The sequence below is a fragment of the Columba livia genome, chromosome 1 (genome assembly GCF_036013475.1).
Source record: "Columba livia isolate bColLiv1 breed racing homer chromosome 1, bColLiv1.pat.W.v2, whole genome shotgun sequence".
Taxonomy (NCBI): Eukaryota; Metazoa; Chordata; class Aves; order Columbiformes; family Columbidae; genus Columba; species Columba livia.
In genome coordinates, this window is record NC_088602.1 from 13,280,106 (window position 1) to 13,302,464 (window position 22,359).

The 22,359-nt window shown below is 43.1% G+C and overlaps 1 protein-coding gene across 4 annotated transcripts; it reads left to right on the forward strand.

The window, feature by feature from the left end:
• The first annotated feature begins 37 nt into the window (after positions 1-37).
• On the forward strand, positions 38-22,176 carry CEP57 (centrosomal protein 57). 4 transcript variants are annotated; one of them, XM_065042814.1, is made up of 12 exons: positions 292-421; positions 2,935-3,015; positions 5,821-5,977; positions 9,641-9,820; positions 10,139-10,260; positions 10,927-11,043; positions 16,166-16,243; positions 17,403-17,507; positions 17,667-17,747; positions 18,101-18,345; positions 19,032-19,176; positions 20,966-22,176. In XM_065042814.1, the coding sequence occupies exons 1-12, from the start codon at positions 392-394 to the stop codon at positions 21,200-21,202; spliced, it is 1,578 nt and encodes a 525-aa protein (XP_064898886.1). In that variant the 5' UTR covers positions 292-391; the 3' UTR covers positions 21,203-22,176. The 4 variants fall into 4 exon arrangements, with proteins under 4 accessions (XP_064898963.1, XP_021147196.1, XP_064898886.1 ...); XM_065042891.1 differs by lacking the exon at positions 2,935-3,015 and having other exon boundaries at positions 38-421; XM_021291521.2 differs by lacking the exons at positions 292-421; positions 2,935-3,015 and adding an exon at positions 38-249.
• Positions 22,177-22,359: the final 183 nt, after the last annotated feature.

Here is a 22,359-nt window from a genome sequence, read left to right on the forward strand (position 1 = left end):
GACCATCCTCTTCCGCCGTCCGCTCTCCGCGCGTGCGCGGCAGGCGCTGCGCGCCCCGCACGGATCCCGATGCCGCTCGCTCCTCCCGCACGTCTCCGCCCCGCCCAAGCGATTGGCCACGGGAGGCTGCGCCCCCTCGGTCGGCTTGTCCCCTTCGATTGGCTGAGAAGCGCCGTTTTTCTTGTTTTATTGGGTGTCTCACCTGTCACTCAAACCTGACTCTATGACGACGGCTCCTGCTCCTTCGAGGTGGGGTTTACCTCTTGCTCTTTCCTTTCCATTGGTCAGCTGAGGTGTCAGTTAGCCGGGACTCGCTCGGCGCGAACGGTGCTGCCGCCGCACGGCTGTCGCGCCTTAAAGGAACACGCACCAGCGCGGGGCTCCGGCGGACATGGCGGCGGCGCGCGGGCAGCAGCGCACGGTGAGGCCCGGGGCGGGGGAGGCGGGCTGGGCCGGGCCTGCGCCTCGCTGCAGCGGGGCTGTGCGAGGGAACGGGCGGGCGGTGCGGGGCTGGGGCCTGCCCGTGCCGGAGCCGCGGGGACGGTGAGAGCCGTCCATAAGCGCCGTCTGTATACATCTGTGTGAAAACCCTTCATACACACACGTGTATTTTCGAAAAGAGACGGGAAAGGAGAAAGGTACTCTGCCATTTAAACCTCTTACTGTCCCCTTCCGGTGTCTGCAGAGCGTGTTTGTAACCGAATGCGAAGGAAACGTGATTCGGTTTGTTTTCAGAAGTGTTTTGTGCTCGTGTCGTTGTAAACGCGTGTTCCGGGGGCTCGGCTGGACGCTCGCCTGTGCAGGTGCAGGCGCGTTACGGCAGCGTGAGGAGCAGAGCGGGTAACGGGCTTGGTTTCCGCTTTTCCGCAAAGCGAAGCGGCTCCCTGAGCCTCGGAACAGGGCTGGTGCGTGTCCCTGTCCTTGGGCTGCGGGGCACGAATTGCTTCACTGGGTGCTTATGGTGCCTCTACAGAGCTAATCCAGCCAAGGCAGAAGATTATTCATTTCATCCGAGCAAATAAGCATAAGGTAATAAAACCAGAAAGCTCTGCTAGCAGGCTGCTTAACATTTCTCACCTGAAGCACTGAAACCGCTATGAAATTTCTGTACTGAGAGATTTAGAGAGGCACTGCAAAATCATCACCTGCGCAGCACAGGGAGGATTTAACAAACAAATAAAAGAAACCTACAGCAAGAGTGACCACGTTTAGTCAAGATCTCTACTCACAGGCAAAGGTCAAACGCTGTTTCCTGCTATACCCTTCACACAATAACAGTTGTTTTTTAGGATGCTGTTGCTCTCTTGTAAAGCACAATAACCTTGACCTAAGGCCTCGTTTGTTTAATGTGTGCAATTCTTATAGCAAAGGCTGTCTCCCTCAGTGAGCCATCTTGTGCAGCATTATTTCACTATTACTGTTTAAGCTACTGCTCACAGACAAGAGCAGTTGCTGGAGGGTGTAACCTAGCAGGGCACTGGAATTCCCTCCTCCACCTAAGAATTTCCTCCCATGCACCTAAGAAGTGATGAGGCTCGTGTCTCTGCTGGTGAGCGATGAAGAACCAGTGGCTTGTTGGGCACAGGCACCACAGCCTCTGCGGAGCTGGGCAGACAGAGGCTCCTGTCTGTGCCGTCTCATCGCCTGGAACAGAGATTTCCAGCTGGGTTTCTTATTTGACAGTTTGACATTTGCAGCTATCCGAAGACAAGTGGGTTTTTTCTTGGTCGCTTTTTTTTTTCTTTGTAAGTGGCCGTGACTTATGTAATACTGATAAATGTGCAACATATGTCTTGTGAGGATTTGTGGATTGGGGTCCCAATAGCTGCTTGGTGAGCACCCCGCTCTGTGTCCTCTTGTGTGTCTCCTCCTCTGCAACATGGTCCTGTGTTTACACCTGCACCAGCAAGAGGGGTGACAGATTTGAGGACTCCTAAACCCTTCCTGACTGGTATTTCTTTTAATATGCATAGAAAAAGATGTCAATAAACTAGTTTTAGTCTCAAGTAGATGCATGTAGGGTGTTTAATTAATTGAGTTAGTAGAACAAAACTTGCAGGAAATAAGCTGCCCAATGAAGACTTTTTGTATGTGTTGAAAAAAAGGGAAAAAAGCAAACTTTATGCTTCCTGAACTTTGAAAATAGTTGCTTTTAATGCATCTGGCATCCCACAGCAGAAACTTTACCAAAAAATACTGTGTTGTGCCAACAATTTTTTTTTTCCCTGATTTGATGCAATAGCTTGGCTAAGTTAAGTTTTTAATGTCTGCTTTTAACTAGAGGTGTTATTTAAATTTGGAGCACTCCTGGCTCAGGTCTGTATCAGGCAGACACAGCGCTTGTGTTGGTCCCTGGGTGATAGGGGCTGTCCTTCCCCCCCTCCCCGTAATGCGGTTCTTGAGGGCCGAGGGCAGGCTGATAATTGAGATTGTCCCTCCAAAATGGGTGTTTGGAAAGTTTCAGTAACTGGCTACTTGGATATTTTATGCTTAGTGAACTCAGTACCTGATTATTCTGTTTTTGTTTGTTTTTTCCCCAGTCTGTAGATAATTTTATCTTATTTCAGCTTTTTTTTCTTCCTCTTAATGGAGAATAACAGCAACTGAATGTCATTAAAAGTATTACCAAGCTTCAATTTTTTTTCCCCTGTTATTATTTTTTTTCTGTTCTGGGCACCCATATAAGAACTTGCAACATATCCACTCTAATTTAGTCCTTTTTCCCAGTGCCAAAGTGCCGGTACCAAAGGCATTGACTTGGTGCCGTCATTGCTTTTTTTCTGCAGTTATTGCTTGAGAGTTTTTCTGCACTTTTCTGCTTCTTTAGTTCTACAGTTCGTTTATAAATCATCATTATTTTTACTACCCAGGGATCTAGCCGAATTCTGTATGCTAATGAGAAAACCATACAGCTTTTTTTACTTTTCCTTACAGAAAACATTTGGTACACCACTGAGTTCAATAACCTTTGGGAAGGCTTTCCACGGTGTGCAACACAGAAGTAACAATGTTATGGTGGGTTGTTCCTACTACCTACACAAGTTGCTTGGATTGAAAAGTGAACCTCTGCCCCAAGTTGCTGATTCTTGTTTGAAAACTTTCCATATGAGGTTGTGTATTTTTTCCCCTGCTGTGTTCAGTCTTCAGGAGCTTCAGGAGGTCGCTGGGTGCTGCCGGTGTGTCAGGCTGTCGCTGCCTCATGGTTCTCATGTTCCCATTTGCGTGCTTGAGTAGGCAGGTGATGAGCAATGGTAGCAGCAGTGAGTTTTGGAAGGTAACATCCTCAGAAGGCTGAATGTGCTCCGCTTGCTCCTGTTGCACAGTGCAGGTGTGCTCAGCTTCTTGTGGGACCGCTAAGCTGCTTTGTTTACAATAATGAGGCTTTAGTGTGGCTTAAGGAAGGAAAGGCTACAGGGAATACCCAGAAAGAGAGGAGATTTAGTTAGCAAATGTGGCCTAGCTGAGATTCAGAACAAATGTATAGATTTCCCTGATTTTTCATATGTATTTTTTTATGTTTCAAGATTTTCCTGAGCATTACAGTGTGATGCTCCCCGTGAGACCTCCTGTGAGCAGAAACAGACTTCAATGACTTGTAATGACTTGAGAGAAAGTGAAGAGCAACGAATTGGTGTGGTATTTGAGTTGGAGATTTGTGATGGGAAATTCCTTGAAGCTGCTTCATACGCTTTCTCAATTTTTCACTCAGGTGCATTTGGAAGTCACTGTTTGTGAAACAGAATTAAAACCAGTATTTTTCTTAAATGTATAAGGAAAATATACCTGGTAGCCAGTGATTATTTAGACTGAAGCAAAGAATGATTGCCTGTACAGAGGTAATATTTCAGCACAAATTTTTCAGTATTTATTTCAAACAGATATCTATACTGACTGTTACACTCTTCAAATCTGTGCCTGTACCCTACATCCAGGTGAAATTCAGAAGACGTGATTAGGTGAAAGCCTGGGTTTGTTTTTTTGTTTTGCTGTATGTAACTTGGTGTTGAAGCATTGGAGCATGCTGTCATTGCTTTTTTGTTCGCTTCGTCTGCAGTTGCTTAGATAAGTATTACTTACACCTGATGTGGGGTTGGAATAGCCTGACTTTGATTTCATACTCGTTCCCCTTTTCTTTTGGCTGATTCATTGGGTACCTTTGATTTGAATCCATATCAGATAAAAATAGCAGGTTGATATTTGAATCAATAGTTTCTGCTGTTTGTGTTGCTCTGTTGCCTAAAGTACTTTTGTTTGTTCATTTCATTTTTACTCTGTTATTTGGTCTTCTCAATTATTCTGTGTTCAGCAATTCAGTATCCCATAGCGCTGATGGTATTTTTTTCAAGAATGAGGTTTAGGTCTTAATGTTAGCACCTAGCAGGCTTTCATCAGGTTTTAACGTTACATATTCTATCAAGCTAGACCAATATGGCTGCTGAGCATAAAATGGTATGTATACGCATACAGACAAAAATCTGGTCAAAATATTTTTATTAATATATTCTTAATTAGGGATTAGTGTTGTAATTGACTTTCTGTGGTGGCAAAAGTTCTTGTGCAACTGCAGCTTTTCCAAGAAAAGCACTTATGTTGTGTAGGAAAATGTTGTAAACACAAACTGCAAAGCATTCATAAAACTGTGCGTAGAAACACTGATCGATACATTCAGGGTACTTTGGGTCTTAATTTTCTTGTCTGTAGTGAATCACTTTGTTTATAAGGGGAAATTAGCTGTATATAGACTTTAAATAACTTACACACTTTTTTTTTCCCCTGTATTATTTTTGTTCCTCATAATGCATTTTGGGCTCTTACCTAATTTGCTGTGAGATACACAAGTACTTTCTGTATTTTAATCTAGGTCACGGTATGCTCCCAATAATTGGTATTTGCAAAGCTTTAAAAACCACTGCCATTGCTCAGTTGTCAAATTGGTGAAGTAAATACTCTGTGGGAAGCTGTAGGAGCATTGGATCTGCTGTCAGCTCTTGGGTTACTTTCAGATTCTGTTACTGGGATTGTTTAGTGGTGGGTACAGTTGAGAGAAATGACTCTAGCATGTTAAAAATAAGCATTCATTTTTTTCTTAATACATATACACAAATTGGAAATTTTTTGAAACAAAACCGTAAATGCGATATATGGGTGCTCTGGCCCTTTTTGCTTAGGAGAATCCTGTTAAAAAGCGCATGGTTTCATGGTATCCAGGCTGCCCAGCTCAGCTAGATGGTCCCCTCTGGTCACTGCAGCACCCAGGACACAGCAAGCGTCTGGGAGGGTGACACAGGGTGCGGGGAGAGATGTGGTGTGGGTGACCCTGCTTCTGAGAGCTGTCTGGAGCTGCGGGTGGTGGGAAGGGAAGGATGGGAAATATTAATTGAAGCCAGTGGAAAAGAGTGGTTGGGACTGTGCAGCTGGGAGGGGAGGAGAGAGTGTGTCCCCTGCCCCATCTACAGCCAGCGAGCTGATAAAGTGGGATGAGTGGATGTGGAACTGTGGTCCTGGGTGTGCTTTATCAGGCTGGGCCACCTTAATGTGGTGTCTTATGTGCAGTAAGTATAATCAGGAGTTAAGAATGCAGCTGTTTTCCAACTGACTGCTGTGTTACCTTCTCACAATAAGAGACACTATAAATACAAAACCAGAGTGGTAATTGGTAAACTAGTATGGAAAAAATATTTAAAAATAAATACAGCTTTTGAGGTATTAGAGTCTCCTATAACAATACTTCTACACATCATATAATTGGATTCTACTTTCTTATATTGTAACAAAGAAACAAATGTGCTGAAAAACAGCTTTGTCTTGTTTTCTTTTCAGGATGATCTGCATAAAACTCTCAATTCTACATCAGCCACAGATGGACTCTCTGCAACTTCATTTATAGAATATCCGAAGTACAAGCCATTTATTAATTCAGACTTGATGCGCTCTCCAGGGAAACCGGTAATTCCATATCCTGAAAGCAACAGCAGAGGTAATAGTCCAGCAAAGTTGTTTTCTTGCCTGTTTCCAAATCTTGTGTTGAATACTGTATGTCCCCATCTACAAAGGTTTCAGTATTTTATCCTTTTATCACTTCCCAGTAACGTGCAGGTCACTTATTTTGTAGGTCCTTTGCGCTTACCTTTCTGAAGAATACCTAATGAAAAAGGTCATGTTGCAGCTGGAGAAAGATGGTCCCCTTCAGAAGTAGAGAGTTGTAAAATTGGCTGAGTACTTTGTGAAATTGTCCTGACATGTTTTCTTTGTCCCTTCTTCAGTCCTCTTCTCCCTCAACCTTTCCTCTCCTGAGTTTGAAATAAGGAGACTTTAGTCCCCAGAACGGTTTGGAGCAAAGGAAGAAGTTTGGCCATGTTGAAATGGGAAAGTTTGCAGTGGACAAAGGGTGTGGCAAGAATATTTATGGTGTCAGTGGAGACTTACAGTATGCAGAAAAGAGTTCAGTGCAGTGCTGAACTCAGAGCTTACAACATCACGGAGGGGGAGGGTTTACTCGCATTTGTTCTTCCTTGTTTCTGGGCCATTCCTTCTCCCATCTTTCCCACTCTGATTCTGCTGTTCATCTCCAGATAAACAGATTTGTCTTGCCTGTCGTGACACGAACAAAAGCAGTCTTGGTTAGTTACTGTACTTGGAACTGTTAAGGCCCCACCTTCAGTACTGTGTTCAGTTTTGGGCCCCTCATCATAAGAAGGACATTGAGGTACTAGAGAAAGTTCAGAGAAGGGCAGTGAAGCTGGTGAGGGTCCTGGAGCACAAGTCTGATGAGGAGCAGCTGAGGGAACTGGGGCTGTTCAGCCTGGAGAAAAGGAGGCCGGGGGGAGACCTTATCACTGTCTGCAACTACCTGAAAGGAGGTTGTAGCATGGAGGGGGTTGGTCTCTTCTCCCAAGTACCAAGTGATAGGACAAGAGGAAATGGCCTCAAGTTGTACCGGGGGAGGTTCAGATTGGATATTAGGAAAAAATTCTTCACAGAAAGGGCTGTCAGGCATTGGAACAGGCTGCCCAGGGAAGTGGTGGAGTCACCATCCTTGGAGGCGTTTAAAAGGCATTTAGATGGGGTTCTTGGGGACGGGTTTAGTGCTAGAGTTAGGTTAGGTTATGGTGGGACTTGATGATCCTGAGGGCCTCTTCCAACTGAAATGATTCTGTTATGTTCGTGAATAGGCTGGTCATGCGATGAGATGTGCTCTGGAGCTGCCTTGGGGTACGTAGAGGAGGCAGCACGGGTTGCTGGGAGGCGAGAGCAGGGCTGATCCTCTGGTGTGAGCGGTTTGCTCAGGGTCACTGCAGAAATATTCCCTTTAAGACTGGGGTTGCTTGGACGCTTAAGAGTGTGAAAAACTCTATTTTGTCCTTCTAGGGAGAAACATGAGAAAGATGTAGGATGAATCCTTATATTACTCAAACTAAATAAAATAATCAGTATGATAGGCTGAAGTCCCTGTTCCAATAACATAATTTATGTCTGAAGTATTAGAAACTTCTATGTTAATGACATGGTAGATGAAATCTCAGTTATTCAAGTGCCATTTAAAATGTAGGTATATGTTCTCATATGCTCAATGCCATCAGTTTTGAGAGTGCCATTGACAGAAAACTAAAGGAGCTTTGTGACAAACAAAAAAATTGGATGTGCAGAAAACATCCTTATGAATTGCTGTTGCAGGTGTATTTGTGTAGTTGTGTTGCTTGTTGTATTACTGACAAATTTTTGACTTCTGAGTTTTTACTCGGCAGCTTTTTTCAAGCAGAGAGTCTGCCAACTCTGAAATAGGTACAGGTAGAGGGAGACAATCTGGTAACTTATATCCCTTTTTAAAAATGATGGAATGTCTTTATTTAAAAAAAAATGTTTAAATATGAACACATACTGAAAATTAAATTCAACTGGCAGATGATCCAATTTCTTAATGTTCTTGCATAGGTTTTAAAAATGCAAAAGTGTTCTGGAGTGTATATTTCGGTAAGGTTAAGGATATGGGAATTAACTTCAGATGGGAAAGTAGATTTGATTGTTCCTGGGGTCCTTACTGCTCCTCCTTTCCCCTAATTTTATTTATATTTATATATATATATATTTATATATATATTTATATATATATATATTTATATATCTATTTATATATCTATATATATATATATAGATATATATATAGATATATATATATATATATATATAAATCCTGAAGTGGAGTATAGAAAGTTCTGCTTATTTTGGTTTGAAATTCTTTGTGTTATGTGTGGGTGTGTCTCAGCATACATAATCGGGTTTAATATTCTAATAAGGCTGACTGACTGGTACTTGTCATTATGTTTGGTTTCACCTTTATCTGTTCATTGTTTGAATTAATTCATTGCTCTATTTTGTTAGTCATCATTAGAAATATACAGAGACTTCAATTTATCTCTCAGGATAACAGTCCAAAGCTGTTTATAGTCTCAGATATGCCCATTTCAGCTGCATCCTGATAACAGTAACTAAGTAAAGAGGATGCAGTTAGTGACTGATCCTGCAAACAGGGCCAAGATCTGTAACTTCTTAAGTGTGACTGCTGTCAACCTCATTTACTTAACAGTTACCTTAAAGCAGGTAGTTTTATTGATGTGATACCCTAATGTGCTATTGTGCATTTCAAGATTTGATGAGTTTCTACTCTGGGAAACTCATTCTGAGAATTATGCTCAAACAAACACACAGTCCCAGCTTCTCTGTGCTCATGTGTTGGGTAACAAAGGTGGTGCGTTCCTTCTCTAGAGTGGGCTTAAGCACAAAGGAGTGGGGCCTTGCAGGTTAGTCGGCTATATGAGCTGTCTGTACAGATGTTCCTGTGGTTTACTTTAGCGGGACTGTACGGAGGAAAGGGTGGTTCCCTTTGCAGAATTAAACAATACAGCTACGAGATGTAATACATCAGATTACCAGCAGATGGTCTAATTGCAAGGTGATGCGAGTTCTATTACAACTGCTTTTCTTTTAGTGGTGAGGAATATATAAAGGCTTTGTTGAGTAATTGTTAAAGCAGATAATGGAACAGAAAGAGGGAAAGTCGTTCAGCACAAAGGAGATGCATGTCTTGCGGGGGGAGAAGGGGAACAAAAGTGCAAACCAGAAGAATCAAAAAAGAGCTGCCACTTGGAGAAATAAACACTTTATAGCCCTTCTGATAGGTAACCTTTGTTCTGCTCTGTGACCATGCACATGGAACCGTTGTGTTTGTGTGTTTGTTGTGCTAGCATGCACTTGTAGAGGAATAATAATATAGAGAACTGCCACCGCTTTAACTGTCTAGATGTTACCTTTCATTTCCTTTTGATAAAGAGTCAGAAGATGCATCATTTGCATTTAATCTACAGAATACTTATGTGCCTTGTTCTGGGAAATGGATGCATCTTTCCCAGATGTGTCAGATGAAGTTGTGCACCAAGGGCATCTACTCATTTGAGAGTAGTGTTAGAATCAGTTATGGTTTAAAGGGAAGCAGGGCTTAATTCCTGGAAGGAGTTGTGGCTGCTGGTAAGGAACACTCTGACTTTCTCATATAACATGCTTTTATAAGAAACATTTCAAATTCAATGTTATCTTGAAGTGGTGATTTAATGGTATCTAACGAAAGGTACTTGTTCAATTACAGCAATATTTTCTGCTCTGAAGAATCTCCAGGAAAAAATTCGTCGGCTGGAGTTGGAACGGCTTCAGGCGGAGGAGAATGTGAAACACCTCAGCAGGGAAACAGCAGACTATAAAAAAGTACTAAGTGAACAAATGCGACACAAAGAGCACGACAAGACTGAAGTGTCAAAGAAAAATCAAGGTTGTTTGCGAACTTTTTATAAATATTACAGAACCCTGATATGGATGAAACTTGATTTTTATTAATGCATAAAACTGTTTTAATTTACTTTGTTCAGCATTTTCTACTTTGCAGTGACACACGAAGTTATGAAGAAATAATTTTAAAAGCCTACTTTGTTTCAGGGATTTGCATGCATACAGAAGTTCATTAGGCTTAATCTGCGAGTTTCTTTAGATGGTCCTATTCTTGTTTGGTTTGGGACGGTCCCGAAAACAGGAAAAAAAAAATCCCAGGGACAGAGCAGTGCGTGATTTCACTTTTCTGCCCTCTGTTCAGAACTGGCTGCTCAGCTGGCAGCTGCTGAGTCTCGCTGCAGCCTTTTGGAGAAGCAGCTGGACTACATGAGAAAAATGATCCAGCACACAGAAAATGAGAAGTCACAGCTCTTGGAGAAACAGGTGCGTTCTCAAGGTTTATCGCAGGGTTGAATTATAAAAATCATGAACTGTGTCATGATTTTTCCCACTTACTGTAATTTTAATATCTTTAAGTGTGGATTTGTATTTCAGCTGGCCTTTGTATACTTTGGGGTGGATAATTTCCCTGCTTAAAATTCCCAGTCTTATCAGGGCCCTGGTATTTTCTGTTGTGCATCTGTCTATAAGACAATATCAGGCTCTGATGTTAACAAATTGTTTTTCGACATGGTTGACTTACTACAGTAGCTTATCCTTGTGCTTCAGTGTTATACCCATGTGCCACTGGAAAAGAAAACAACCTCACTTTTGTGTTTTATGCTCTTCTTCTGAAGAAAAAAAAAAAATAAGAAAGCTCTCTCTAATAGTGGAGTAATGAGGTTTTTTTACTGCATCCGGTTTGGAGGGAGGAAAGACTCTGCAGAATTCTCTCTTATCTGAATCTGGTGGTGTGTGAGGTTCCCAACAGCGATGAACGAGTGGCGCACTTGCTCCCTAATTGTAGCACCATTGAAAATTGCACAGAAGCAGCAGTAGTTCCTTTAGAGTGTTTATGGGCCTCCTTTGTGCTGCACACACAAGGCTTACTACAGATGGTCTTGGTTTATTGTGCTTATAATTGTTTTGCTTTTTACTTTTTCCTTCAAGGGTTCATTGGAGAGAGATCGTCTTCTTGATCAGTCACATGTTCAGTCCAAATTGGAAAAGCTGGATATGCTGGAAAAAGAGTACAGCAGACTTACTACAATGCAATCTGTAGCAGAGGTATGTCTTTTGTACCAGATACCATATCAGATTTATCTTTTTTCTTGTAATCAGCACTTTATAGCTCTACATCAATGACAGAGCTGAGCTAAATCTTATTCTGTAGAGAAAGACAGCAACTAAACACCTTTTTGAAGCTGAGGTCTTGTAAAAACTTGCAGTTATTGTTGAAAGTCTGCATGGCCAGGTAGGCTTTTGGTCACTACACTTTGTGTAGCCTTAATGGTATCAGTTATTGTTCCTCTTTTGTGGTTAGTTGGTGCATAGGCATAGAACAATAGAATGGTTTAGGTTGGAAAAGACCCTTAAGATCAGAGTCCAAATGTAAACCTGGCACTGCCAAATCCACCATTAAACTGTGTCCCTAAGAACCTCGTCTAAATGCCTTTTAAACACCTCCAGGGATGGTGACTCCACCACTTCCCTGGGCAGCCTGTTCCAATGCCCCACAGCCCTTGACGGGAAGAATTTTTTCCTAATATCCAATCTGAACCTCCCCCGGTGCAACTTGAGGCCATTTCCTCTTGTCCTATCACTTGGTACTTGGGAGAAGAGACCAACCCCCTCCATGCTACAACCTCCTTTCAGGTAGTTGTAGACAGCGGTAAGGTCTCCCATCAGCTTCCTTCAGGCATGCAGGATTGTGTGTGTTCCTAAGCTCCCAACCTCTGAGTTTCCTTGCATTCTACTGAATGCAGTTATATTCTGTTATGACCCAGATTTTACTTGTGTGGGTTTGATATGTTTGTTTTTTCTTTTAGCCACATGCCCTCCTCCTTAAGAAACACAATTGTTACAAGTTACATTGTGTGCAGAATTTCGGAGCCCAGCGTTGCTGGGCCTCTAGCACTGCCCGGCTGCCAGTGGGGTTGAACCAGTCTGCATGTTCAGGATTCCTCTTGATTCAGTAGCTTTTACAAGTCCAACATGACTGTCCTTGGTCATTCTTTCTGTGTACTATCTGTGGTGTTGGCTTCTGAAGTCTGGTCCACATTCTACCTCTTTCTGCTGTTGTAGAGAGACTCCCAAGCATGGAAGTACAGAACACTCACCAGGGAGAGGCTTCCACCTGCAAGTTGCCTCTGTCTCAAAGGGGCAGACAGTACATTATTAGATGGTGGTATTGATGGTGGGCCCTGTCAAAACTGTAGGGTGGGCACCCTGCACACCAGCCCTTGCCAGGTACGGAAGTAGGTGGTATTTTCCCAGGAGTACATAAGGAGGTGTTTGATGGTAAATCTTTAGCTAGTTGGTGTGCTGGCAGACCTTTAGACACTACAGCTGTTCTTGGGTGTCCCTGACCCAAGGCAGCTGGGACAAGCTGTTTCAGATCTTGACACCTCGTTTGGGAAGTGGCATTTGTGGAATAAAAGTGCTTGTGTTGTTTACCTGGGCTGAACTTTCAAAGCAAGAAAAGTGTCTCCTGGGCCTTGTTCACTAAAAGGAGCAGCAGGTTCCTCCATGGTTCCCCTCCAGGGTTGAAATAACTGGCTCAGTAACATGAGTTCCTTCTCAAGGGCTTTTACCAAGTGTTTCACTGCTAACAGCTGGAGTTTGGTGGGCTGGGTTGTTTGTCTTTTTGTGCCTGGCTATAATTTCAACATAACATTTCTTTTTTATTGTGGTTGGTTTTTTTTGTTCTATTTTTTTTTCCTGAGTCCAACTAGATTTCTATTATTCTTCAATATCCTTAGGCATTAGTAGCTGTCACAGCTATATCTATTTTGGTGGAATTGGGTGTTAAACTCACACAATTTTGAATCAATTCTAGGAACTGAAGGAAATCTGGATTTAACTCTTAACAAAAGGTCTTTTTCTTTGTGATCACTTCGCTGTCATGAGACATTTTTTGATCAACAGGGCCATCTGCCTCTGCTTGCAGGCTGTGTTTCTACGTGAGCATCCATGGGCAACTTGCCAATGTTAATATTGCCTGTGAAAAGGAAATGCCGATACTCTTATTCATGTGAGGGACTCATAACTAGAGTACTTGCCTCAAAGTGTTTTCTGGTGTGTGTTTGTGACGACTGTACTCCTGCAGTTCAGTCTCTGGACAGCTGACTGAGAGTCTGAACGAGTCTGTGTCTGAGGATGGAGTAAAGGGATGGGGTTATTCCCTCAAAGCACAGTTGGGTCAGTTGGGCCTAGAATTTGAATGTGTGTGTAGATTATATGTTTGAAAAACTGTAGTTGGTAGTAATTGATCTTAATGTTAACAATAAGAATTACTAAAACCCCATCATTCTGTGAACAGCAGAAGTAACAAATCCTTGGATTCAGTTGTGGCTGTACCTGACCTACATCTCTAGTTTTTCCTCCATCCTCTAATTGCCAGGTGGTGAGAAGCAACACTTGCCCTGCTCCAGCTGGGGACATCCTGACTGCCCAGCTGCTCAGCAGGTGGTGATTTGCAAGGTAGTGAAGCACAGAGATAAGAGCTGTCTTCACACTGCAGACATTTCCTCTCTGGAACTGATTTGGATGCTTAAGTCAGCAGCCAGTTTTTATGAAATGTAGGTGCTCTGTATCTTTGAGGTGTCATACCTTTCTGTCTGCTTTGGTTAAAGTTGTTTGAGGGACAGGATGCCATCCAGAGGGACCTGGACAAGCTCGAGAAATGTGGCCATATGAATTTCATGACATTCAACAAGGCTAAGTGCAAGGTCCTGAACCTGGGTCAGGGCAACCCCTTGTATCAATAAATACAGGCTGGGGGATGAAGGGATTGAGAGCAGCCCTGCTGAGAAGGACTTGGGGGTACTGGTGGATGAAAGATTGGACATGAGCCGGCAATGTGCACTTGCAGCCCAGAAGACAAATTGTATGTTGGGCTGCATCAGAAGGAGCGTGGCCAGCAGGTGGAGGGAGGTGATTCTGCCCCTCTGCTCCGCTCTGGTGAGACCCCACCTGGAATCCTGTGTCCAGCTCTGGAGCCCTCAGTGCAGGAAAGACATGGACCTGTTGGAGAGGGGCCAGAGGAGCCACAGGAATGATCAGAGGCTGGAACAGCTCTGCTGGGAGGACAGGCTGGGAGAACTGGGGTTGTTCAGCCTGGAGAAGAGAAGGCTCCAGGGAGACCTCATTGCGGCCTTTTAGTACTTAAATGGGGCCTGTAATAAAGATGGGGACAGACTTTTAGCAGGGCCTGTTGTGATAAGACAAGGCAATAATTTTAAACTAAAGGAGGAGAGATTCAGGTTAGACATCAGGAAGAAATTTTATGTGATGAGGGTGGTGAAACCCTGGCCCAGGTTGCCCAGAGGGGTGGTGGATGCCCCATCCCTGGAGACATTCGAGGCCAGGCTGGATGGGACGCTGAGCAACCTGATCTGGGTGAAGATGTCCCTGCTCATGGCAGGGGGTTGGACTGGATGAGCTTTGAAGGTCCTTCCAACCCAAACTGTTCTATGATTCTGTGAGTGAGGTGATTGCATGAAACTTAATTTCCTTTAGAAAAGGCAAAAATAAACAATGAAATATTTCTGTTTTTTCAATTACATTTTTTGCAGTGGCTACTGGCGACTGAGCAGAGTGTTTTAAGCAGCTCGGTGCTGAGCTGCAGCGCCCTTTCCGTGCCGTGTTGTGTTTGGTGATGGGCAGCATGGCTGCAGAGTGTCTGTCTTTGCTGTTAGGTGGCCCTCTGGGCTCTTGCTCCCAGTGATGGACCAGTAATCTGAGTAATACTTTATTCTATAAGCAAGGAAACAATTTATTTTGGGAATGTAACTTGTGCAGATAATTTCTAGCAGGGTCTGTCACTGATGATGCAGTAAGAGAGTGTTGCTGTGCAGTTTGAGCTGCGCACTGCAGCTGAACAGCTGGCTGAGGGAATACTCGTTCAGTTCAGTGTGAAAGCATTGGCCCAGCTTCATGTCGTCTTCAGTTCAATCAGAAGATTTGCTGCAGCATTTTCATATTAAAATTTTTGTCATACTTGAAAAGGTCAAACAGAGATCTGTGTGAGACTTACCACATGGAAATCAAGAGTTGTGTCACATGCTGTAAAGTGCAGATGATGATTTTAAGTTACCTGGAATGTGTTTGATTTGAATGAATAAGGTGAAAATCGAAAGGGTTCCTTTATTCAATAGCAAAAGTTGGCTCCTATTATATAGTGCCTTTGTACTCAATGTTTATCCAGGGTTTTGCCTTTTAACACCTTTATATAACAGCTGATTACATTAAGCAGTTAATGCTGAAGTGAAGCAGAATGGAAACGTTTAGTACTTCAGAGTAGTGGGTTCATAAACAAACAGAAGTGCGCAAACATAGTTGTTACTTTGAGTTTTGTGCTTTTCTGCCTCAAGTTTGATTAGTGGGTTTGTGAATTCTCAGTCTATGGAGGAAGAGGAGGGAAGTTGGTTTGTGTCCTGGAGCTCTGAGTTGTTTTTTTCACTCTCCTGTCTAAAATCAGAAAGTTATTTGAAAACTTTCACATTGGGAGTTTAAGTAAGTGTTATCCTGCTTAAACAAGGTTTTCGTCTTGTTGGAGAGTTTACAAAGAACTATGTGCCTTTCCCTTGACTCTTCCATTTAAAAGGACTTTTGAAAGAGTTCTTACGTGGTTTTAACCATAAAAATATGGAATTGCTTAAAGATATTTCAGAGGCATCCTATAAACTTTTCTCCCTCTTCTTTATTAAGAAGGTGGCTAGATGTTCAAAAATTCCTCATTTCCAAGCATTTAAGTTACAGATACTAGCAAAAATACATTTAGTGCTCTAAATAAATCTTCTCTCAGCTTACAATGATATATGATATACCTTTGTTGGCCCTTTTGTAGCACAAAATCTTTCAGGACAATGTACACGAAACTACGTTCTGGGTTTATTTTTAAGCCGAACACAGGCTTATGGATCGCTCTGCCTGTAGGCTGCGACTTAGATACCAATTGCAGAAGTAAAAATAAAAAGTCAATGAAGTTTTAAACATAAGCACTTGACTGCTGTATTTATACCTATGCAGACAAACCATCAGCAATCGTTCTAATGCTGAAGTCTTCTCTTAGCTTGAGGTTGTAAGTTGAACTGATAGACTAAGAGCTCAAGCTCTTAGTATTGCTACATGAAAAAAAATAATTGTTTCACTAACAATGCTATTATTTTTTTTCAACTTTGACTAGAAAAAGATGAAAGAGCTGGAACAGAAGCTTCAGGAGGAAGAACACGCGAGGAAGCTTGTTCAGGAAAAAGCAGCTGAGGTAACCAACAGGAAATTTCTTTTGTACTGGTGTGTGCTGTAATTAACTCTTCCTTTCCATCAGCTTTTCAGCCTAACTTGCTGAAAGTGCATCCCATATACAGAATAATGAAGACCTTATTTTAGTGGTGTGGTTCTTTGCTTTTTGGGTTGTTTTTTTTTTTTCCTCTCCTGTCTGAGTTGCCAAATTTTCTGAAGTTCTCTGAGCTTTTTGGAAACCTTTTCCTACCAGCACCTATGCACTAAAGCTTGATTTCTTCAATAAAAGAAGCTAGTTGGGAAAGAGTAGAAATTCAGACTAATCCATAGTTGAGGATGTATGAGGATCTTTGCTTTAAATAGATAAAGGTCAGCAAGGGTGCTCCCTAATTGTAACTAGAAATATTGTAGATGGAGGTAAACAAAGAGGTGATATACTACTGGTTATAAGCCCATGAGGACACCGGTCTCCTAACCTTGGAGTGCATGACACATTCACTGTATGCTGAACAAGTTATTTAGTAACGTATTAGGCTGTAGTATTAACCTTTGCCTGAGTTTGGAGGGGCAGAGTGTCTCAAATTAATCATGAATAATTGTTCTCTGAGTGCTTCTAGTTGAGATTGGTTAAGAGGTGATTTCTAAAGCCAAGCCTTAGCTTCCTCTTAGAAGGAACAGTGAAGCGGATTGAGCTCACTGTTGATAGTGAGAATCCTAACCTTAACTCTTCCAAGAAGTGGGGTTTTGTTTGTTGTTGTGCTTGGGGTTTTTTTGTTGGTGTTTTGGTTTGGTTTTTACTGTCAAATTTAATAGATCAGAAGGAATGTCTGTTAACTGTGTGCTACAGGATCAATTAAGCAGGTTTGGGTGGCTTGACTTCCCTAATATTTTGTCAAGCATAAAGCCTAGCTGATGTTTTGGCACTTGTCTGTGTCGCAGTAATGCAGTAAGACTAATTCTCTAACTCAATAGGATTAGTGATGAGTAGTGCTATCACAGGAGTATTCTTATTTAATGTTTAAATTGACCTTGAACTGCAGAAACGTGCTAAAAACTTGCAGCCCTTGCTTACAGAGAGCCTGTATTTTAAAAACTGTTGTTTTGCAATTGTCAGCTTACTCTGTCTCTGATTAGTCCTGTAAATAAAATTCCAATAATTCCCTTTGTTCCCTCAACTAAAGCTTCAGACAGGCCTGGAAACCAACAGACTACTGATTCAAGCAGCGTCACCACTGCTTTCTCCAAAGGCAAGAAAACCCAGGAAGAAAACTAAACAGCCAGAGAAGGTAACATGGGGGGAAGAGAAGGACAATTACTGAGCAGTTAAATAAGGGTGTGTGCATGCAGTCATGGGGATACGTTGCCTGTTTTATTACAAAGCAATGGGAAAATGGGTTTGCTGTAGTGTCATCTTTGAAAAACATTTCTCTCCGCTTTCCTTCCAGAAACGCGGTCTCACAGGCCACCCCGCTGCGCAGCCCCATTACAGACTGTGTCTGGGCGATGTTCCCTTTGTAGCGGGGAAGGTGAGCTGCTGCCTCCAAAGACTCATTATTGCTCAGTAGCTGCAGCTCCTGAAGCGGCTTTGGCTTTGTGCGCTCCTGACGCCCAGCGGTCAGAGCTTTTCTTTGTCTTTGACTCTTCCCGTTTGTCTTCAAAAGGCTTGTTGAATATTGATAACTTGCTGAAGTGGCGCTTCCATAAATGGTCTTCTCTGTGCCGCTCGCGAGCTGTTCTTCTTAGTGTATATTCAGGCAAACAGAATATACATTCTTGGCCTCAAATCAAAGATGTTATTTTTTTTGAATGTTCCCCATTGTTATCGAGTAGGTCACTGACAATGCCACTCAAAAGAAGTCTCTTTCCGTTTTCTTTCCAGTCCACCAGTCCCAGTCATTCAGTAGGCGCCAATGTGCAGCACGTCCTGCACCTGATGAAACAACACACGAAAGCTTTGTGTAACAGTCGTGTGGTCAATGATACTCCACTAGCAAAATCCGTCAGTACTGGTCATCCTGCCAGCAAAAGCAGAAGGTCCTCTCTGCCAAAGGAATACTCCTCATCCCAGGAAGAGCTCTCGGAAGTGCTGCTGACTTTACAAGATGAATTCGGGCAGATGAGTTTGTGAGTTGGGCATATTCTCTATTGCAGATTATGAATGTAGATGCTATATATTTTTAGCCTTTGCTTTAAAGTTGGAAGGTTTTTCCTGAGAAAAGACCTAGTTTTGGGAAGTCTCTGGCGTATAATCTCTCTGTTCTGCTGGCTGCGAAGGTTGTCATTTATTTTTGCAGTTAAAAATAAATTCTGATAAACAGTCTAAACTGCATACCAGTTTTTATATGCAGCAGTATCAAATTTGTGAGGTTGGGGAGAAGTGTAGTGGCAGCCCCTGGTGCAATGGACAAATATTCTGTTGAAGGATGGCTTTCCGAGTCATTTTGCTTGTCCCGCTTTAATAGAACATGAATTGTTATCCCACCGCACAACTGCGGTAGATAAAGATACACAAAACAGTAATGGGATGAGTGCTGGGATTGTGCCCTCAGGGGGTTATTTGATCATTTTGAATGTGTGAAGCTCCTTACGTTACCAAGACTTAACGCTGCAGCAGTCTGCCACCAGGATGTGCTGCTCTAATAATGCTGCTAACCAGCAAAACAGTTCTTGCTGGTTCATTATGGCATGTTGAACATGTGTGGCTGCTGATGCTATGGTTTCCCAGAAGTGTTGTTTCTGAACTGGGTGTACAAGCACTAGAAGCCAAGGGAGCCTGATGTGTGCTTTGTTCTGTCTGAATTCCGTGCCAGTGATCACCAGCAGCTCTCAAAGCTTGTCCAGGAAGCCCCGACTGTTGCAGTGAGGGGAGATCTGGAGAGGGAGCTTGAGGCACTGGTGGAAAAGATGGAAGCCAAGGCAGACCAGATCAGCAAAGTCCAGAGGCATCGCTTGCAGGTGAGGTACTTTTGATTATGTTCATGCTTCTGTAGAATTGCTGTCTTAAATGGTTTTTTTTTTTCTTTGTTTGTTTTTGCACTGTATCCTTATCTAGCAGCAATGGAATAAAGCAGAAATGACTCCTGCAGAGCAGCAGTGCTTAGCTTTAGCTTGCATGTCCCCAGGTTAGTCTGTGTGCCTCCATCTTTCTCTGTCAGTATTTCTGCAGGAATATCCTTTCTGTCTGACCATGTCGCCCTTGTGCCCACTGTTCGTTCTGTCCTGGGCAGAGCTTTCACATCTGTTCTTGCTTTGCCTTTTACACTCATCCCCAAAACAAGGAAAGGATCATCCACTGTACAATAGTGAATCCTATGGCTGTTAATTCTGTAGACACAGCATGGGCTGCTTGGGCAATGCACAGGATGAGAAAGAGCCTGTGGGGCTGAAAGGCAGAGCTGCCTGGGCCCCCAGCGCTCTGCCCGGGAGAGATTCCTGGTGGGATATCCGATGTGCCCTGATGAGTCACGCTCCCTCCTGGCCTGTGTCAGACAGCTGTGCTGAACCAAAGCATCTGCTTTGCGGGAGGTCCCTGGTGACAACCGGCTGCCCAGGTCGAGGGGGAAAGCCCTTGTGCAATGCTGTTCCTCACACTGAGCTTACGGTAACCTGACCTGTGTTCAGAGAGAGACCTCGATTCCCAGGGCTTCCATGGCGGAGCTGAATCTTGTAGCACTTCCCCTTTGCTTCGAGTAGATGGCCTGTTTGTTTTGATTTGCATTTTACGCAACCTGGTATGTTTCAGTTTAAAACAACTTTCAAAATGTTTTGCATTAGTGTAGCCTGTTCATTCAAAGCTATATAACCTATTTATTCGCTATTTTCGCTAATCATCATTCATTTTAACTAAAATTATTCCAAAGAGTTCGGTTCATATGAACTGAGATTCACCCTCATCTGACGTGACTTACGCACAAAATACGCACTGAGAGCGCTGCTGCTGACATCCAGAATGGGCACGTTACGTGTTGTCAGACAGAAGCATTACTCACCTTTGATCTCTTACGATCTTCAGAGGAACTGTTGCAGAGAAACAGATGTGTAGGAGCTCCCCGTAGTAAGGGCTCTGCAGATACTGCAGGCCTCTGGCTGTCCACAGCAGTTCTAGGGAAACTGCTGCGTGCTGTGACGGGGAGGAGGGAGCGCCAGCCCTGGAGAGAGGGGAACTGTAGAAGCCCCTATTTTGCAGTTTGAGAGCACAAGTGTGTCTGCACACAAAGACTCTGTCCCACTCCCCACTCCAGCTCAGTCTTTGTTGCCGAGTTCCGAGTCGTACAGCTGTGATTTGTAGTGCTGTGTGTGGGTACCAGCTCTGCGCCCCTGCGGAGTTTCGCTGTTCTTTGTAAAGCTACATCTCTGACAGTGACTACCTATTAAAATCACTAGTATGTGTGTAGAAAATTTGTTTTTATTTTATTTTAATCAGTGGATTGTAACAGTGACAAAACAACTTCATATCATATATAACTTTCTATTATGTTTGTGATGGAGACATTCCCCATAATCAACTTGTCAGTTTTTAAAGAAATAACCTCGTTCAGCCTATAAGCTGAACACAGTTCTGAAAATGCAAATACAAATGCTCTGTAAGAAGAACAAAGTATTTATTTTCAGGATGACTTGGGGGCATCCATTTGTTTAGCTGGGTGAGGCGAGTGGGGGGGTAATTCAGCTGTCTGGAAGCATTGTCCAACATAAACTGAAACAAGGTCACTGCTTAATGTTTTTCTTCGGCTTTCTCTTTCAGCTAGAGAGACTAAAGAGAGAATGCAAGTCCAGAAAGACTTCTGCTAAACAAATAAAAGACAGCAGGTTCCCTGTTAATGAAGTTAGAGTAACAACTACAGTAACCACAAAGGGAAAGAACGCTGGTCCCATCAAAGTGAGACCTGGAGAGAAGAGTCGGAAGAACCTTCAGTTGTTGCGAGACATGCAGACCATACAGACTTCACTGCAGAAAGACGATATCAGCTGGGACTACTGACTGTGCTGCAGGAGATGTGCTTGACACTGTCCCGCTCAGACTTCTCACATCTGGATACAAAGCAGCTGCTGGTCTTGCTGTGTGAGACTACTGTATGCCAAGTGCACTTTTTGAAATATGGGCCCTGAATTCTCCATCCTTGCGTTTGATTGTATGTATATTATGGTCTGGCTTAAAACACATTCCATTTCTAAGGCACCCAGACACCAAATCTAACCATAGGTCTCCACCAGTTCATGTTATGGCTCCAGCAGTCCCTCTCTTTTCTTTCAGCAGCCCAAGTACCACGTTTCTGTGGGTTGGTGTGCGGATGTGCCAGTGCCGTTCTGCACTGGTTAACTGTGTGGAGGCTTCTCAAGATGTGCCTCATTGAAAATGATGCTGTGACCCCGAGTGTGAAGGGCTTTTGTCAGCTCTGCTCTGTGTGCAGCTGCAGTTACTCAGTGTTGAAGGGAGAAGAGCTAAACCCTCCTATGGAGCTCAAAAAGCTTTTCCTATCTGCTACATTGCATTAGTCAGCATTACTGGCAACAGTTGAGTACTCAGAAAAGAAGCAAAATAACTTTTCCAAGTTACTTTGCTTAATTATTGATCGAATTATTTACAGGTTGGAAGAGTGACATTTTTCTACAGGAATCCTACTTTATGAAAAAGCTATAGGATAAGGGATAATATGTGTCCTAGTCCACAGCTTTGGGTGGTGAAGGAGTTAGAGAAACCAGAGGTTTTAAACTGCAAGTGCCTCAATCATGCCTTTCAGTCCTGGCATCTTGCTTTTAACTTGAAATACGTGCTTTGATGAGCTATCTACTTTGGTAGTGGTGCGGTTCATTTTGCACTCTTGACTTGCACAGCTGAGTAAATGTTATTTATTATGTTAATAATGTAAAGAATTTCCTATTAACAGAATGTATAGAAGGACCCACATTATCTGTTTATAGTTGAAAAATAATAAAGCCGGCTTGCCTGTTGAATGAATTGTAGGGAAGCTGCACTTGCTCTAAATTAAGGTGGTGTTTGCAGCAGCGCTGTGCCCCATGCAGGGCGCTTTTTGTGGTGACACCTCCCTGGTCTGGGTGATGATGAGGGGCCAGCAGATGAGGTGGGGGGCAGAGCTGCCCCCGACTGCAGGGTCAGCACAGGCAGAAGGGATGTGA

Coding starts and splice junctions, on each gene's coding strand:
- CEP57 (XM_065042814.1), top strand. CDS start 392: ATGGCGGCGGCGCGCGGGCAGCAGCGCACG. Junction 5,978..9,640: donor TCCTGAAAGCAACAGCAGAG/GTAATAGTCCAG, acceptor GTTCAATTACAG/CAATATTTTCTGCTCTGAAG. Junction 18,346..19,031: donor GAATTCGGGCAGATGAGTTT/GTGAGTTGGGCA, acceptor ATTCCGTGCCAG/TGATCACCAGCAGCTCTCAA.